Source organism: Leuresthes tenuis, unplaced genomic scaffold (assembly GCF_036924035.1).
Source record: "Leuresthes tenuis unplaced genomic scaffold, fLeuTen1.0.hap1 SCAF_16, whole genome shotgun sequence".
Lineage (NCBI taxonomy): Eukaryota > Metazoa > Chordata > Actinopteri > Atheriniformes > Atherinopsidae > Leuresthes > Leuresthes tenuis.
In genome coordinates, this window is record NW_027325370.1 from 8,014,494 (window position 1) to 8,033,750 (window position 19,257).

The following is a 19,257-nucleotide window of genomic DNA, read 5'->3' on the forward strand; positions in this document are numbered from 1 at the left end:
ACGTGACCAGAAGGATTTTATTTTAATGTATGTTTCCCATAAGAATTTGTATTTTTCAAAGTTCACAATCAATAACCTACTAAAGATACATACTTTAAATAAACTGAATAATTGATCTTTTTTATTTTAACTTTTTTTATTTTCATTTTTATTTTTTAAAGCACGAGCATAAACCTCTCTCACGCGCGACCTTAAAATCAAGATGGCTGCCCACAGTGCTGTGCTCTCTGTGTCCAAAATTGTAAACCCTTTCCTGGGTGGACGCCTTGGAAATCCGGTTAAAGTAAGACGAGACCGATTACTGTCATTCTATTTGTTGTGCATGTTGCTGTCAGGCTCTAAATATTACTAATTTATTTAACCTGAACACAAGGTCACAGGCTTAACGTCGTACAGCTGAATTAGCAAACTAGCTACCATCACACCTATGAACTGGATTTCCAAAACAGATTCTTTGATCCACACACAAACACGCCCTGAACCATCTGTGCGCGTTTTGTTTTTCAGATATTTGGGACTACTTTGACTTGTCGCCGGAATAACACCGTCCTTACTGTGAGTAATTGGGTTTGCATCTACCCTGTCAAAGATGAGTCGTGATTGTGACACTTTTAACACCTAATCAATATGCATGTCCAAAAATCACTGCTTTTTAACAACTCTTTATTTCCGGCCTGCATGCCTTTGCATTAAAGTTCAGGAGTTGTTAGAAATTAATTTTACCATTTTTGTTTTTGCCTGGTTCATTGTACCATGGGGGTGCCAGAGCCTATTAACCCTTCCACTCTCTTGGGGAGAGAAGAGGTTATAGTATTATTGTGTTTGATTTGGATGTCATATGTACTTGTACAAAACAATCAAACTGATACGTGACCTTCTGCTTTCCTTGCTGTTCATCATCTTCAACAGAAGGAAAATATTGTAAGTAGCTGCTTTTTGATACAGATTATTAGGTTACAGTTTGTACAAGATTATGGGGAGTGTTGCTTTATCACGTTCTATCTATCTTGATTAATAAAAATACAGGCTACACAGTATTATAGTTACTGTCACATTTCAGATGGATAACCTGGACTCTCAAACCTGGAACTGTTATTGTACAACTGGAACTATTTCACTATTAACCAAGTTGTGCTTGATTCACGATATTCAACACTTTAAATCTTATACAGCTCAGTCCTAAATGACCCTATTAACTGTTTAACATTGCGGTCACATGCCTACTTGTTTGTTTGATTGTTTGGATTTACAACATTTCCTACCATTGTTGTGTTTTCAGTCCACTGCAGCATGGCAGGTGACTTTCATTTAACTGACAATTGTTTGAAATAATCGCTCAAGCCAAGTGCTTTTTTTTTTTTTGTGATTAAGTGGTTATGCGGTTAGAAGCAGAGAGTTTAGAAACTTCATACGGGGTTCAGATACAACAAATACAAAGAAATGAGTCACCAAAGTCACTACATTTTTTTAGACAGTCTGTGGTTGTTGATCCTCTATGTGTAGATTGTAAGTAATATACTGTTTACTTACAGTATAATAAGCCATGTTTAATTATAGCAACAAAATAGTTAAGAAATAAGATGTAAGTTACAAAAACAAATGAGCAGGAAATATGCAAAGTCCGTATCCAGAAGTGTCTATGTATTGTAGCGTCTGTATATTTTACATACATTTAAAACAAAAGCATACATGTATACAGATTATTGCAAAGGTTTTAAAGCTACCAGTGTTTCTCTTGTACTAAGACAATTGATAACGCGTTGCATGCCATTGTTACAGCCTCCTCCTGCTAAGTATGGCGGCAGACACACTGTGACCCTTATACCTGGAGATGGAATTGGTCCAGAGCTTCTTAACCATGTCAGAGAGGTTTTCAGGTTGGTTAGACTAAAACTAAATCCTGCTTAAAAGTGTCCTCGGACACCTGATGGTTTGCTTCCTGTATGGTTTTATGCTGGTAGGTTCAGCTGTGTGCCAGTGGACTTTGAGGTGGTGAATGTAAACTCCGCTTTGGAGATGGAGGATGATATCAACAACGCCATCACTGCAATCCGTCGGAATGGCATTGCCCTCAAAGGTAATCTAAATTCTTTTTTTCTTTTTTTTTTCTTTCAGTGTCACAATTGCAGCGTGATATTTGAGAATTGGGTCAGACCCACATGCCGTTTTATAATCGACCATGATACTGATATTTAACTGCAGAACTGCTTAACTCTTCCGATAGGTAACATAGAAACCAACCACACTATGCCGCCCTCTGTCAAATCCAGAAATAACCTGCTGCGGTAAGTGCAAATCAAGTATTCAGCTCCCTTGATAAATTCCTCTTTTTGTGAAACGGCTCACATTTCTTACATAAATTGGTCCTTTGTGATCATGTTAGTCATCGTTTTTCTCCTTTAACAGAACAAGCTTAGACCTGTACGCCAATGTGATGCACTGCCAGTCTCTCCCCGGAGTCCAGACTCGCCACAAGAACATCGACATCATGATCATCAGGGAAAACACAGAAGGAGAGTACAGCAGTCTGGAGCACGAGGTCAGACCGAACGAGAAATGGAGGGGGAAAAAAATCAATTCTACTCTCTGATGAAATGTCTGATCATGCTCCCGCTTGTATTGACCTTTTTTTTTTTTTTTTTTTAAATGGCAGTCTGGTGCCGTCCATGCAGAAGTCATCTGCCACCTGAAATAAATGTGCAGCACATATTGACCTGCTGACGCACTTCATCAATACTGTCCTCATTAAAATGACTGAATTGGTGTGATGTGCTCAATCAACAGTACATACTGTTTCTAAGTTGCTAAAGATATTTGACAAACTTCTAAAACGTTTCCATGAGTCTAAAATAATTGTCAGCACATCAGAACATTTTACTGAAAGCTAATTAAGATGTTGGCCGTTTTTTTTTTACATCATTCTCATTTATCCTATGCACCGTAATGCAGTGAAGGATTGTAGGTATCGCAGATAATTTCCCAGAATCCAGCAAATGTAGAATCTATAATGCTGGAAATTCCTTACAGCAACGTCATTTATTAAGGTTAACTGTGTGTCGGCTGGCTGCTGCACAGGAAAAATACAGAGAAATGCAACAAGATGGACAAAGCACACCCGTGTGTGTTCATATTAATGAAAGAGGTTTGAAAAGTGGTAAAATCTGTGTACATATGGTGAATAACGATCAAAAAATAAGGAAATGAATCATTAGTCATCTGTTTGCATCGCTTTTATGAACAGGATGAGAAAGGGGAGACCGTGAGGACAGATGAGATGAGGCAGAAAACTGTTTGAAGAGGAAGTTATCAGATAGATAACACACAGGGTGAAGACTGTTTGTCATAGTTCAGAGTGTTCAAAACGTGCACGAAAAGTTACTCCCTTTTTATAATGGACGTAAACTGTATCTGTTTCTCTCATTTCGGTGTCGATCAGTGCAGGATGGGCAATCTGAAATGTTGATTCAGGAGAACAGCTGACATACTGGATGTTCGGGTTATGTATTATTTTAATGTTAGTCACAGACCGAGATGACTGCCTGCGGTAACCTACCTGGTAGTCGTGTTGATTGTGTCTTTGGATCAGGTACAGCATTGTTACTCAGTGTTTTAAGTGGAGATGTGTGTGGGTCTCACATGCTGCAGTTTTTGCTTGAAAATACTTTGTTGGTGACCGACAGAAGTTGTGTGATACAGTGCAGTGCTGAAAACAGTTGAATATATCGTGTGAAGTTACGAGAGAAGTTGAGCTAACAGAGCAGAAATGAATAAGAAGACTTACTTGAAGCCTCATGGTTGGTTTGTTTAATTTAATGTGTAAGCCTAACAAGCTATGGAAATGAAAGATTATGTGTTTCTGTTGTCTTTGGGACTTTTGAAGTCCTTGTGTGTTTACACTACACAGTTGATCTGTGACAGCAGGTCACACATCTCCCACCAGACCAACAGGCCCCTTTAGTTGTTGAATCGAAAGCGACAGTTTCTCTTCACGGCTTCTCTCTCAAGTCTGTCATATCATTTGCACGAAACATCAAGTAAGCATGGGTGTTGGAGCCAACATGTAACCAAAGTCTGTTCCTTTTCCTTAGAAGACCAAAGTTTCTCCACTGTCCTCTCCGTCTTGTTGTTTTTACTTTTCCAGGTTTCATCATGTTGTGTCACTGCGTCCGTTATCTGTAGCTTTGCTGTGAAGCTGTGACATGCAATTCAACTGCAAACGTTTAGAATATCAAAGGGATATAACAAAATACCATCAACTTCTTTAAACACTGCCCAGGGTTAAGAAGAAAACAGCAAAAAAGACACTAAAGAGAAGGCGCAATGTAGACTCAAAAGTAGGACACAACACTGACTTTCAAACACAAAAAGTTTACGGGGCCTGAAATTAATATTTCATAATGTTTCCTGCTTTACTTAGAGGGAGAGGACTTTGTAAATATTTGGTTGCGTTAAATGGCCCACATAAGAGGCAAATTAGTGGTGCGATCAGTGGTCATCAATCATAGTGTAAGAGTTCCAAACATAAGACTGATATTTTTCCAGTCCCTAAGTGAGCTTCAGCTGTCGTAACATTCTGTAGTTGAACTTAAGTTGTAATTTATTTGCTATTCTCCTGACTGCCTTGTTTTAGAGTGTATCGGGGGTGGTAGAGTGTCTGAAGATTATCACCAGGAACAATTCTCTCAGGATTGCTGAGTATGCTTTCAAATTGGCCAGGGAGAAGGGTCGCCGCAAGGTCACTGCTGTGCATAAGGCTAATATCATGTAAGTTTGCTTAGTAAGTGTCTCCTTTCTGATGAGGTCTGGCCCATCGGAGTCATAAATTATGTAGTGTTTTTTTTTCTGGTGGGAGTATAAATCCATTTGTGCTTCCACAGGAAGCTTGGGGATGGCTTGTTTCTGCAGTGCTGCAGAGAGGTGGCCTCTGGATACCCAGACATCACATTTGACAGCATGATTGTGGACAACACCACCATGCAGGTTAAAGTTAAACATCTTTATGCATCAGAGTAACAGTTGTTAATGCTCTATGATCTAAAGTATTTACCCATCAGTGCTTGTGTTTTTAGCTTGTGTCAAAGCCTCAGCAGTTTGACGTAATGGTGATGCCTAATCTGTATGGAAACGTTGTCAGCAACGTGTGCGCTGGCCTGGTGGGAGGGCCTGGCCTTGTGCCTGGGGCCAACTATGGTCGGGACTATGCTGTATTTGAAACGGTAAGTGTTTGGAAATGAGCAGTTGGTTCTTTCTAATGATTTGAAATGTGGAAAATCTATGATTTTTGTCTGATGCATTGTAACTCGGAGCTTTGTCTCTTTCTTGCTCTCTTCTGGCTCGCAGGCCACAAGAAACACAGGAAAAAGTGTTGCAGGCAGAAACGTAGCAAACCCTACTGCCATGCTGCTTGCTAGCTGCATGATGCTGGACCACCTTAAGTAAGCTTGTACCTTTAGTACACATGTTGCTGTTTTATCTTTCATCTTGTGGCTGTGGCATACTTTTATTTTGTAGTACGGTAATTTTCTCTCCTGTACCTCTCCAGGCTTTATGACTATGCCAGCTTGATCAGGAATGCAGTCCTCACCACAATGAATGAAACCAGGGTGAGTCCTCAGTCCCTGTTTGACTTATTGCTCACCTGTCATAAAGATAACAGGCCATTGTTGAGTGAAACAAGATTACAAGCCCTCGTGGCCGGTCTGGCATGCTTCCTAGAGATCAATACAATACAATTGCACAAAGCAGCACTGTGTCCTTTTCACTGTCGTTAAGCACCAGTGTGGTATTTGATTTAGTATTTTGTTGCAATAGATACCGTCTTGTGCTAATTTAAAAAATCTAATTTGTCTATCATGTGCATGTTTCAGTTTTTTTTTTTTTTTGCTATTTTATTTATTTTTAGCAGATCACTAAAAACAGACACTTAAACACAAAGCCGGTATTTGAATATAATATGTGGCAGGAGACTCATCCCAAAAATGCTAAGATAACATGTCATCTTTGAATGTTTATTCAATCATGATCATGGAAATTGTTTGACCGCATCGTCATCTTCTTCTTCTTCTTCTTCTTTCAGTTGCACACAGCTGATCTTGGGGGTCAAGGCACCACATCAGAGGTGGTTCAGTCAATCATGAGGATGATCCAGAGTAAAGCACAGCTCACCTCAGAGCTGTAAACCGTCTCCGTGGATACACTGTACTCCCAGTGAACAGGTGTCTGCACTTAGAGCAGGTGCACAAGATTAGAGAGGATGTCCAAGCATGTCTGATTCCAAAGTCTCACAGTTTACTGATCAGTTACAGTAAAAACCATATTTTATCCACACTTGTGTGTTTCGCATATGATAATGAGCTATAGTGAAAAGTGTTTACTTTTCATGAAATTCCAATATTACTCCCATTAGATGATACATTTTACTGTAAGGATACATTTGATTGCTGGAGGTTTATTGGAAAGGTTCATTCAGTGTTTTAAAAAAGAAAAAAAGTTCTCTCACATGTGGTCCAGACCTGGGAAAAGGCCTCTTTTACGCACAGAGCAGTGGTGATTCAGGTGTGCATGTCCCACGCATTTCATGTGCTCCAATATGGATTATTCTTCAAATTACGACAATGTTACAGCCTTTTGTAATCCACCAAAGCGTGTAATGTTCCTTTAAGGTCTTAACTTTTTTGTCAAATCAAGGTGTCTATTACATACTGATGTGTTCTTTATGTTGATGTAACCTTAACTGTAATTTGAAGATAACTGTTTCCATTAATGCTGTGTCATCAGATTATAAGTACCTCAAGTCATTGCTGTGGTAGGTAAACTTTTTTGTGCTTGTTCTAAAATGATCTTCTAAAAGTAGTTAAAATTGCAAGTTTTTGTGACTGTATTTGGGCCTAACCATACAAGCACTCTTGAAGCCTGATATGAAAACGCATCATGTTTGTAGATGGGCACGGTTACTCTGTAACATAGTACCAATAAAGGAATCTAATGAAATTAAATGAATCTTTGGAAGACTTTTCAATTTGAATCCTCCTTCAAATGGGTTTTGAAACTAAAGTAAATGCATATTATGTACACATTTTCACATTTTTGTAAAATGTGATTCAAAAACACAGTATTGGTTTTATGAGATTGGCAAATCATGGAATTCTATTTTTATTTGCATTTTACAAAGCTTCCCAACTTTTTTTTGGAATTGAAGCTGTAGGAAACCACAGACTGAGGCTGCGGTCTGTGGTGTTTAATGCTGCTGGAACAACATTAATTTAAACAAGGCGCACTTGATTAATCAACAACAGATCCTTTAAACAAAAAAATGAGTTTGTTAGGTCTTTGTATCCTGTTCGAAGTAAGGAGGAGCTCACCAATCCTACTGTTTGTTTAACAGTTTCATGCTCCATAAAGGTTATCTGTATTATTTGCATGGTAAATTGCTGTTTTACATTTCATCACTAGATGGCAATAACACTTTCTAGAACTCCTCTTAACCAACTTGGATGACATGCATCCATATATGTAAGCCGTAAGCTGTTATTTGCCGTCTGACAAGAACAAAAAGCAGAATATGTAAGCTCTTTCAGAACTGCTGTTTCTATAGCATCTGAAAAGAAAATTGCTTTTGATTTTCTAAAGGCAAGAGTCTCTGGCAGGCAGACTGCTCCACATGATTGGGAACATTAAGATAATTTGTATCATGTTATTTGTAGGAATCAGGCACTTGGCCTCAGACCACATATTTCTAAGATAAACCTGAAAAATCAAACCAAACCGTTAGTCATAGTTTCACCTGGGAAAACCGTTGATTACTGTTTCATCAAGAGCTCTGACCAGTGAGATAAAGAGCCAAGCAGATGGATGTAATCGGGCTATGTCGTTCAGCGCTGACCTCTTGCAGACATATGTTGTACAAATAATCACAGTCCACATCTTTTCTGTGATCGACCCCCGCAGTCGTAGGGTAACATCTGAATGTAATGATGCTGCCCAATCTATCATCTGGGCAACTCTGTGGGAAAGTTGCCGGCTATTCCCTCTGTTTGTACTTTTTCACATACTGAGCAGAGAAATCCTTAGAGATGAGGCCTGTTATTTTCTAGATTTTGTTGACTTGGGGAATCAACATTTCACACACAATCATGCTGTGTGTGAAATGTGAAAGAAATTACAATGTACAAATGCTTGAGCCTTTGCCAGTTCTGTCTTTAACTGTTTCACTCCCTCCTCGTTCACGTCAGTTATTTATTCAACAGAGACAACAGACTGGCGCGTGAATGGCTTCAGTCTCTTTCATTTATTTTTGCTGTTGTTTTGTTATTGTGACGTCTGTAAGAGCTTCTCTACTACAGAGGATCTTTTTATAATCACTTTATACCACTCTTGTTTACCTCACCATACCTCCCATCATATTTCATCTCTGCTATGAACTACTCTCTCTCCCTCGTCACTCTCAGTTCCCCCTCCTGAGCTGCTGCTTTGTCCCCTCTGAGTCTCAACTGGAGCCAAGCCATGAGGCAGATGGGCAGGCATGTTGGGAAAGCAGAAAATGTTGCAACAAACCATCGGTCAGGTGACCTTTATGGGCCGCCTTTCAATGCTTACATTAAAACCTTATTCAGACCTGCGCTGCGGTTTGTGCTGCAAGGCTGCATTTCATGTGGCTACTAAAATGACAAAAACAATCTGTCAACAAGGAAAAGTCATATGTGGAAAATTCAGCTCACTGTCTTTTTGTTTTTCTTTTGGTTTGTTTGTCTTTTGGTTTGTGTTCTTTTGGAGAATGAAAGCTTGAAAAACCAAATCTGTTCACCTTCAATGAACTGCGATTGGGATACACACAAACTGTGCTGGACGTATCAAACCAAAATTGCACACAAGATAGGCTTAACTATATATAGTTTTTGTTTATTCTGAAATGTTGATTCACTTGATTATATTTAAAGGTTGCAGTTTGAGGTGTTTGCCTTTCTTACATTCTACTGGGAGATTTTCTAGAAATTAGCATTTAAACTTTTTCAATGTGTTCCAGCTGTGAATTACATGAAACTGGAAACTGAACTAACACTCCACCCATCCTAGTTGTCTGTCTTGCATCCAAGCTCACAGTTTATGCAGGCCACGAAGGGGTAATTATTTATGGTCTTTAACTTCCTAATGAGCTCAGCTTGTTTATAATCATGAACAGCCAAAAGAACAAGTTTTGTCTTTGTGAAAAGTACCAAAGCTTCATCTGGTTTCTGGTTTATTGTTCTGCTCTTTTATTTGCTCCTTCCTTCCTCTCCTTCCAACTCCTTTTAAAACTTGGAGTTTAATTATTTTCTTCTTCTGCCTCTCTCAGATTAACTTTAGCATGACAACTTGAGTCAAGCTGCACGATGTGATGCTGACTTCGAGTTTATTTTAGGCCTAGAATTTTCTTCCCTGCAGGTTTCTTTTTGTTTCCAGAAACCTTCAACTGTTTCCTCACATTTTGCATCAAATCACAGGACGTTGCTATTATCCTCCTAACCTAACCTGAAACCAATCATTTGTTTTCAATGATTGTTGCATTTGCTTTTTCTCCTTATAAAAATGACATACACACACAGATTATGCATTGGTCCAGTGTAATCAAGTACATGATTTCAAATAAATACCCTTTAAAGTTTGTCTCATGTTGATGTGCTCTGCTACACAGTGCAGGTGACCCTTATCAATCAACTTGTCTTAGGTCAGTCATTACTGAGGACAGCTGAATCCATTCAACTGCTCTGTTCCCCGTCTTTTTCCTCCTTTTTCTTCCCCCAGAAGCCATAGCCATACCGAGTTACATCAGCAGTCAGCTATTCCTTATTACTCAGTCCTGGCTGAGGGTGTATTTTCAACTCTCCGTGCGTCTTCTGGTTTTCTCCTCACAAGGACTTCCATTATCTTCCTCAGCAGTGGCAGCCCTAACCAGAGGCACATTAAAGAGGAGTAGTTGGTGGTGATGTTTGCTTGAAAATGGATGTGGAGAGGAGGTCAAGTAGGACGATTTGCAAAGGAACGAAGAGGGGACGGTCTACGTAAATTCAGGAAGTGGGAGGATGAACAGGGTCCTTTAGATTTATAAAAAAAAAAAGGAGTTAACTGACCAGCTACATGTTGAAACATTTCATCAGTATTTTATCTTTAAAACTGTAAAGGAGTTCAATTAATCATCAGACTCATGCCAACCTCTTTATACAGAGCTCCATGCACACTAAAAGCTTTTACAGACGCAAGTTACATACCAACTCGACAGGTCATAAGATGCTTATCTTTGCAGCTCCATGGAGAAATGTCCATTTCTCCATATAATTGTTTGGGTGTTACCCCCCTCTCCCTATTTTAGGTCTGATAACTTGTCCACCTGTAAAGCATGAATCTCTGTAATCACTGGTTTGATGACATTATAGTACCTCTAAGCCAGTATGGTGCTTCAAGATGGTCATGACCTTACACAGTTGCCCTGACTTTGTCAAAGTCCCATGCCTCAATAAGTTCTTGTTACATACCAGGGGCACCCCATTCTGAGCTCATAGTCAAAACAGGAAGACTACACACTTATGTTGTGCAACTCCAGTGCTTATGTTGGGCCTTGCAAACAAGATTTGAAAATCCATAAAGTTCTCCGTTACATCCCTATGGAGGTAATCCGAGGTTCCGGGTATAACTGTGTGTCTGTACATGTGCATACTGGAAGACTATTAGGATTCTATGCATTCACATATCTTGGATATAAGTGCACATCTGCATGTGGTTTTACCACAGAGATGCTTCCACTCATTCCACCTGCCACTCGAGCCAGCCCTTTATGTGACCCGTCCCTGATATCCTGACCTGTTCTGTGTGGGTAAATGTTGCATGCAGACGAGTGAGGATATGTGCGGCAGGCTTTGGTGCATTGTGTCTAAAAAAGACCCTGTCTGTCTTGCTCACTTTCCCTGCACAGTACATTTTTCCCCTCCCTGGCACGAAAAGCATCTTGGCAAAGTGAGAGTGAGGGGAGCCTGTGAGCTATTTCTGTTTGGATTTCTGTTTATAATATGCTGGGGGGCCTGTGCTGCTTGTTGGGGTTTCTAAGAGTGTTGACATGTTGTCTTTAATCTGAGGTAAACTGTTGGATCATTGTGGCACACTGGTCAGCTGTAGAGGAAGCAACGGAGGATAAAAGGGCAGAGATGAAATAGATATTGATGTGATATTTGTTCCATCTGATTCCCCTCCTTCTTTCTTGGCAATATTTCCCTGCTTCCCTCTTTTTTTGGTCTCTGGTGATCTCTTTTGAGTGCTTCATCCCTTACGCCGTAAATGTTTTGCTGTCTGTGTCTTTGGTGGAAGTTCAGGTGGTTTTGCCAGAGTTACATTACATCACAGCAAACATGCTGCGCTCTTGACAGCGTGCGTCACACAGCAGTGATGTCATTAAAACTCTGCTCCCTTGGAATATGAGCATCTTGGCACTTAGTTAACTTTCCACTTTCCAAATCTGCGTTTGTTGGTTTAAAAAAAGATGCGTGCTCTTGGTTGCTAAAACAATATGTGTAGTTCCCAGTGACACTGGTGTAGTTTAATGTAACAAATCCCCTCCATGTCCTGTGACTACACTGGCAGTCCACACGGTTAAAGACACTCTCCCCGACCAGGCGACAACAGTCAACAGTTGCAGGTGAAATGCTCCTGAGATACAAAATCCAACTACAGGAGACAAAATACAACAACAGGAAGAAAAGCCGAACAACAGTGGACATTAAACCATTAAACAAAACACAACAAAAATGTTCTACTGTGATTTTTTTAAATGAGCGTTTTCTGAAAGTGAGATACTTTTCACAGAATGCTCTTTGTCGTAGTATTTTCAATGTGCTCATATTTTTTCTTTGGACTTTTAGAAAAATATGTTAACAGTAAAAAAAAAAAAGAAAAAAGAAGAAGTTAATTGTATAACATTTCGTGAACACTGTTCTGAAATGTTGGTGTGTGTTGCCTCTGAAATGGGTTCTAAATAGGTTGCATGTCCCTAAAGACAAATGTGCGTTTTTTTTCCTTTTGATTCCCTGAAGCTAAGTTGGGATGTTCAGAACTTTCACAAAACAATAGTTGTTTAAAGAAAAAAAGAAAAGCTTTTTTGACCCCCCTTCTTTGTGTCTGCACCACTTTCTTCACCCTCTGTGGGTCACGCATATCTAAAGAGTTTTGATGAAAACAGATTTCTGCAAATCCACCAGAAAACTCAGCTTTGATTGCATCTCCGTTCACTCAGACGGCCTGGCAGGATGTTCTCTATATTTTTTCCTTCTGGTGTCTGAAGCTAAACGGGATCATGCCAAGGTTAAAAAATGTAAAAAGAAAGAAAAGGAAAACAGAAATGGGTTTTGGTTTGGTTTACTTATGTTAAGACTAAAGTTCATTTTCACCATTTGAAGAATTGATCCCCTGCAATGATCTTGGTGACCCAGCAAGGAGGCTGCAGACTGGGAACACATCACAATTTTAATTTCAGCCAGAATACATCTGGCCTCAGGGAAGGCTAATCAGCGACATACTTGATGTGACCCAGTGCGAAGCCCCCAGGGAGGGACGGGAAAAGTCTGAAAACATAGATTTGCAGTTAACCAGCTTCCATATAGTTATTTATCTTAACATCTTTGTACAATTCCAGTTTTTTAAATAATATAGAGGACATGAGGCTGTTGAGACATTTTGTCTCTGGTTATTTGCTGATATTCTTCCATTAGAATGTCTTTTTTTTAAAAACTTTTTATAATGATTTGGAAATCATTATATTTTATTATATTTTACATTTTACACAGCATCCCAACTATTTTTGGTCAAATTTGATCCATAGCGTTATTTTTCCCAGAATAACACACCACTGCTATTGTCTTTTTGGGTTAAAGTGAAGAACAACATACTTTTTTCCACTCACATTCTCTTTCTAATGCTGACCTGATGTTTCTTTCATGAGCCCATCAGTTCAAAGCTCTTATCCATGGCTTCCTATCATCCTATTGCATAATCTTAAAAAAGTAAGGCGGATGGCCCAGGTGAAGACAGGCTATGTGTTCAACATATGGCTTCAAGTTTTAGATTTTTGCTATGACCTCATGCAGTTATTTCACCTAGCTATTTCTGTCATACACACTCTTGAGAGCTGTAGTATTAACAGTTTTGTCTATGAATATGCCGCAGCTCCTACATTTAGTATAGCAATCAGAGACAGACATGTCGGAATTAAGTTTTCGTGTGGTTTTCTGTGGTCAATACAAGCAGCAAACATTTGTCCTATGCTTTTGATGACAGAGAAATGACATGGGGGAGGGTAAACAGGAGGGATTCCCCCTCAGGAAGCAGCTGGAATTAAATAAGCAGTGTGGAGTGACAGAAAGTGGCAGCAAGTCATGACAATCCAACAGCCCAAGCCCTGATGCCATTCATTCCTTATTAGCTCTATAAGCCACCAGCTCATTTTCCACTGAAATACAATACAGAAATCAGCCCTAATCCCTGCTCTGCTCCACTAAATGACTCACTGCATAGAGCTGATGCTAAATATATCTGTCTTATTCACACCCATTCATTGCCACTGCATTCATAAGAATTTAATCAAGACCAATGGTTGTGCTTGGACACAAATGTCTGATTCAGCAATTTTTAAAAAAGCCGATGACACAGTTTGTTTTTGTGAAATTACTTCTGATAATTGTATGCATGATGGGCAGCACGCGACCTCACAAGCAAGGCTCGGCTGTTTATGTCACTTTCTACACCATATGACCTATTGTCCACAGGATATCCACAAAAAGGCTGGAATTAGCCAGCCCCCCCCCCCCCAGTTTTAGTTTACTTTGCAGAGAAGGCCTCACCCTGAGCCCCAAAATAGCAGTGTAAGAAGTTTCCCCAATACTTGGGAATAACAAAGGAAAAGAGGAATGTAGTATGCTTAAGAAATTATAAGAAATTACATCAATTGATTTACAAGACTCTGTGGATTCCTTCACAACACGAACAATGAAAACACATTTTCCACTGACACTAAAACTTTTCTTCTTTCTTTCCATCTTTCCCATTTGGCTGGTTGTTGGCCTGTCACAACCTTGTGACTGTAATCGCAGGAGCCCAGATTGAGCAGTAGCAGATGGAGAAAAAATCAGAACTCACACATCCATGTTGGGTTGCCAGTACTCTCAAATCAAGGATCAATGCAGGACACGAGTTTGTTCCAGCATCCAAAAAGCCTTATGGTAAGATACACTTTTATCCCATGAAAGAGGGGGTAGAAATTGTGTGCACTAATACATTTGCTGTGAGGCTTAAGATTCTTCAGCACAAACCAAATGGACAAACGAGTGTGTCTAGACGTGGTCTGGCAAAGTCAATCTACCAGATTAGCACCATCAGTCAGACTGACTCACTGAGTCTGATCAATTGTTAAAACTCATTTTAAACATGAGAAGGCTTCATTGAACAGAGACAAGCACTCACACACATTGCAGACACACAGGCACTCCTCATAGGTGAGGAGGGCCTCCCTGCAAAGGGCACTAACCTGACACCTCACAAACACTCTATATATGGTGACGGACGCACTTAATGTTTCATCAACTGTAACTGGAGATGAGAACAATCCAAACACCCTCTTTCATGCATGTTTGTATGTCTGTGTTTGTGCATCAGCCAACTTTTTAACCACCCTCATAATTTTTCCTGCAATTCTTACCTACTGATACCTTGTTTAAGGCTTTTCACAATGTGAAATCTTAAATATAAATTTGGGATTAAAGGAAAATGTGGTGCACTACTTTTGTTTAGTACAGCTTCACTCCAAACAAATTTGAGTTCTCAGGTAAATTTGACCAAAGTCTCACACCTTAATAGGGCTGTTGTCACAATCATGCTTGAATGTGGTGTTTTTGTTTGTTTTCTGGGTTTTAGGCATGGTTGAGCAGATTTTCCAGGAAGCTCGGAGTCTGGTTTAGCTCCTGCTCTCACACTTATACCTCATCTGCCCTCGCCAAGACGCCTCCTGAAGGATCTGCAGGAGCAACCATGCTTCGCCAGACTGTCTCACTGCTTCAGTGTGTTGGTTCCGCCATTGCTCTTCTAGCTCTGAATTTCCAAGCTAAGGATCAAGCATTCTACTGGGGATTCCAAGTCACCTACCTGCTCAGTATCCTACCTGCATGCCCCATCTTTGACTCAGTACCACAACACCACAGCCAACATCCTCCCCTCCTCTCTGGAACCCAACCTGGACTTAGTAAAGAGAAACCCACACCTTTACCTGGATGAATCTCTCTCTCAGACCATCACTGACCATCTTCTTCTCCTCTCAGGATTTTCCGTTCTCTGTGATTCTCTCTCTGGTTCACCACATCTCCTGCCTTGAAAGAAACCTTGTATTTTGCTCAAATCTCTCAGTGTCAGCATCTGCTCTTGGTTCCTTTTTGTGAGTCAGCTGAGCATTAGCCGTGAGAGCTGTGGCTTTTTTCACACTAACTGACATGCAGCAGCCTTTGACATTTCTTTGCAGATTCCTGGCATTGTGAAAATGAGACCAAATGATACCTACAAAGTAGAACAATCTAAAAGAAGACTATTTAGCTTTTTAAGGTAGTTGTTTCCTCAATTCATATTTTCATTAAGAAACCAACATTAACAGCACCACTAAAAATATGTGTGTACACATTTCATAACTTTATTAAATGCACAATGGCCCAATTATCTCGGATAACTACACACACACACACATACAGAAATAGAAAATAAAGATATATAAAAATTCTGTATAAATAAATATATATATATATATAAAAATTGTGTCATATTTTTTTTAGGTGTTTGGAGAGCCAAATAATCTTTTACTTTCTTAGCTTAACAGAAATTTTGACAATAGTTTTGAAGAAACTGAAGAAAATGACCAGCAGCAAGCCTGTTAACGCATTTCACTGTTTTGCTTAGGCTGCACATTACTTATCACCAAGAGTTACTATATGGATCCAATCCATTTTATTTGTCAGATTAAGACTTCTACATGACCTGAATAACTCAATCTTATTGTAATTTAGCCATTAATCCGATCTGATGGCACTCATGTAACCCCACTGTATGATTAAAGGTTCCCCTTTAATCATTGCATGAGTAAGTCAAGCATTTCAATGTGGAAAACCTCACAGGGGCTCAGGTACACACAAATACACACATATGATGAATCAGATAGGGAACTATGCTGACATATAAACATACCACATACTTTTCTCTTGCTCTTCACAGAGAAAACTATTCATCCCCCCCTCCTCTACCTTAGTCTTTCACACTACTTCACACTGCACTCATTCAACCTGTCTACCTTTTTCCACCTCTGCGGATAAATAAACACCTTCACCATAATCATCATTAAAACTATGACGTCAACGCTATTATGCACGCAGGTCTTTGCGTGATGTCTTAAACACTCTGAGCTTAAACAGTGCTTTTTCTGCAGAGGTACACTGATAGAAAGCAAAATACCTACATTTAAGGTGAAAAGGTAATATGTGTGTGCTCACATCCAGCAAGTCCCCATTACATGAAACAGAGTGGATTCCCAGCTTTTATGTTGCTCCCATTCACCACCACGGAAGGTTTGTTTTTCTCCTTAGGCTCTCTTTGTTTGACTTCTTATTTACAAAGGGAAACTGATACACCTAAATTGTCAGTGTTTTTCTTTTTTCTTCCAGCTGCAGCTTTTCATATGTCTCTTCCAGTTTGTCCTATGATGTCTCAATGAGTCTTGCCTTTCGGAAACAACAGGAATGTTCCAGGATTCAGAGAGATCTCTCTAAACAAATAGCTGTAGCTCATATGGTGGCCATCTCCACTCCTTCACTGCCCCTCATCTCTCCGTGCACTACTGCTCTTGATCATAAAAAAATCCATAATGCATTAAAGCATGCAGGTATATATGATGTGAGAGACTTGTTATGAGCAGCCTTAGAGCAAAATAAAGTTAGTAAGTTCCTATTAACTCCTCTCACCTCCCATTCTCTGTGCATTGTGGTTATCCCCTCCATTTCACCTATAGATATCAATCAAGCACAAAGCCAGCCTCACATGGCATTTTAATTATATTTTTAGAGCACCAGAAACCAACTATTAGTCCTTTGCTGGAGTACCATCTTGCCGCAGGTTTTCAGTATGTTTGTGGTAATTTGATCAAATAGTATTTTAATTGAAAATGTGCACAATGTTCGCTCAGTATCAGCTAGACAGTCTCAACAAGATATTCCAGCAGGGTGCCTCTACAGGGTACTTCAAATTTAGGTAATAGTTTGGTTTGGGTTAATTCTGTAATAAGACAGTGTATACATAACATGCATGGAAAACCATTTACAAAGTAAAAAACACACATCTAATCAAATGTCTCTGTGAGGCTGTGATCTAAGTTACAGCTATATAACGAATATGGGTTTAAGGGCAAAGGGTTTAATTTGTAGCAACTCACAAAAGATTTGAAGGAAAGGTTTAGGGACTACAGCTCTTTAATAAATAGCACCCCCTTTTCCCCCTCAGAATGTATCAAACTATTGATTCAGCCTCACTGAATGACCCTTCTGTTTCTCTGAGGGATTTCTTTTGTTTTTGCAGCTCTTTTCACTTCCATTCCGAGCTCTTTTGACCCCATGTTGTCAGCTCACACCGGCAAGTGACACATATTGAATCAACCTCCAAGCTGTTCATCTGCTTAATCAATGAAGAAAACTTTCCACATCTTCTCATGACACAAACATTTGAGTTGAACACATTACATCTGAACCCCTACAAAAATACAACTGATCTTTAGGTAAACAGATTAAAAAAGAGAGAGAAAATACTCAAGGATGTGCCAGTGTCCACACATTTCCATTTCTGGATGTAGTTCTATTGTGAGGTTAAATGTCGTTAGAGACGCTCCCATCAGCCACAGCTCCATAAGTAAGCCTTCAGTGAGATGTCTTCAAATGTACTTTTACTTTGTTTATATATTTTTGCATGAATTTTATATATTAACTGTTTTATTACAGAATAAACCCAACCCAAATCTTGAGGTCCTGCCCTATAATGGCACTGTGTGTAATAATCTTGCCTAAGACCCTTTTTCCAAATGTATGCTGGGATGAGAATTAAACCAGTGTTTCTCAATCCTGGTCCTCAAGGCACCCCACCCTGCCTGTTTTCCATGTTTCCCTGCTGCAGCACATGTGATTCAAATGAATGGGTTAGGTCTTTAAGTTCTGCAGAAGGCTGAGGACGACCCATTCATTTGGAAAACATGCAGGGAAGGGTACCTTGAGGACCAGGTTTGAGAAACACTGAATTAAGCAATCAATAAATTTACTGCTTCCTATTCAGGGGAAACAAGAGTGTCTATAACAAACCCATCACAATCCCTCCAAGAGTTGGCATGACACCACTGGATGTTTCAGAAACACAGAAACATAGAGACTGTGCTGATGCCAGTGGAAAATATCTACTGTTAACAAACATAATAATTTGTCATCTGGGGATGGATAAACAAAATGTTGTGTTTTGACAATAAGTCACTTTTAGGCATTTTATTGAATGTAAACTGACATGTGGAGTGAAAATAAAGACAAAGAAATGCTATTATTATTAACACTCTGCAATCCATCTTTTGTGCTGAAATAGCTGACCTGAATCAAAGTGTTGGACTGCCATTTAAAAGTAAGGGATTAGTATATTCATCCACCCACTCACTCATCCATTTTCATAATTTTCTCACCTGCTTCATCCAATTCAGGGTTGAGAGGCAAATTAAGCCTATCCCAGCTGCCATTGGGCAGTAGGAAGCAATGCACACCTTTTACATGTTGCCAATCCATCATAGGGTCAGCAGAGAGACTAAATACCATGCATGGTGGGGTAATTTTACACAAAAACTAATTTTCATCAGACAGTAAATCCTGATAAACACAAATAAGTTGTTATGCACTCAATTTCCATAATAAAATACAGTTGCCTATGTCCCTAACACACCAGGTTTCTGTTACATCTTAAGGTCTTTTTTCATTTTCATACATATTGCCTCCAGACAACAGACAAACCAATTTAAGCAGTCCAGTCTACCAAAGGCCCCTTAGGCTTAATTCGTTCTCATTTAACAATGTGTGTACATGCATCAATAACATAGATAAAGATACAACACGGGGTTCCCTTTGGTACACATACATACAAGCATCACAGACTGTTGATGCAGTAGGGTGTGTTTCATTCATATGCTGACGA

The 19,257-nt window shown here is 39.5% G+C and overlaps 1 protein-coding gene across 2 annotated transcripts; it reads left to right on the plus strand.

Annotated features, from left to right (window-relative positions):
- Positions 1 to 169: 169 nt before the first annotated feature.
- Positions 170 to 6,995, plus strand: idh3g (isocitrate dehydrogenase (NAD(+)) 3 non-catalytic subunit gamma). 2 transcript variants are annotated; one of them, XM_072367078.1, is made up of 12 exons: positions 170 to 283; positions 508 to 567; positions 1,780 to 1,877; positions 1,962 to 2,077; positions 2,225 to 2,285; positions 2,407 to 2,539; positions 4,631 to 4,764; positions 4,878 to 4,980; positions 5,070 to 5,216; positions 5,341 to 5,435; positions 5,543 to 5,603; positions 6,077 to 6,995. In XM_072367078.1, exons 1-12 carry the CDS (start codon positions 203 to 205, stop codon positions 6,176 to 6,178), a joined length of 1,191 nt encoding a protein of 396 aa, XP_072223179.1. In that variant the 5' UTR covers positions 170 to 202; the 3' UTR covers positions 6,179 to 6,995. The 2 variants fall into 2 exon arrangements, with proteins under 2 accessions (XP_072223179.1, XP_072223180.1); XM_072367079.1 differs by having other exon boundaries at positions 508 to 555.
- Positions 6,996 to 19,257: the final 12,262 nt, after the last annotated feature.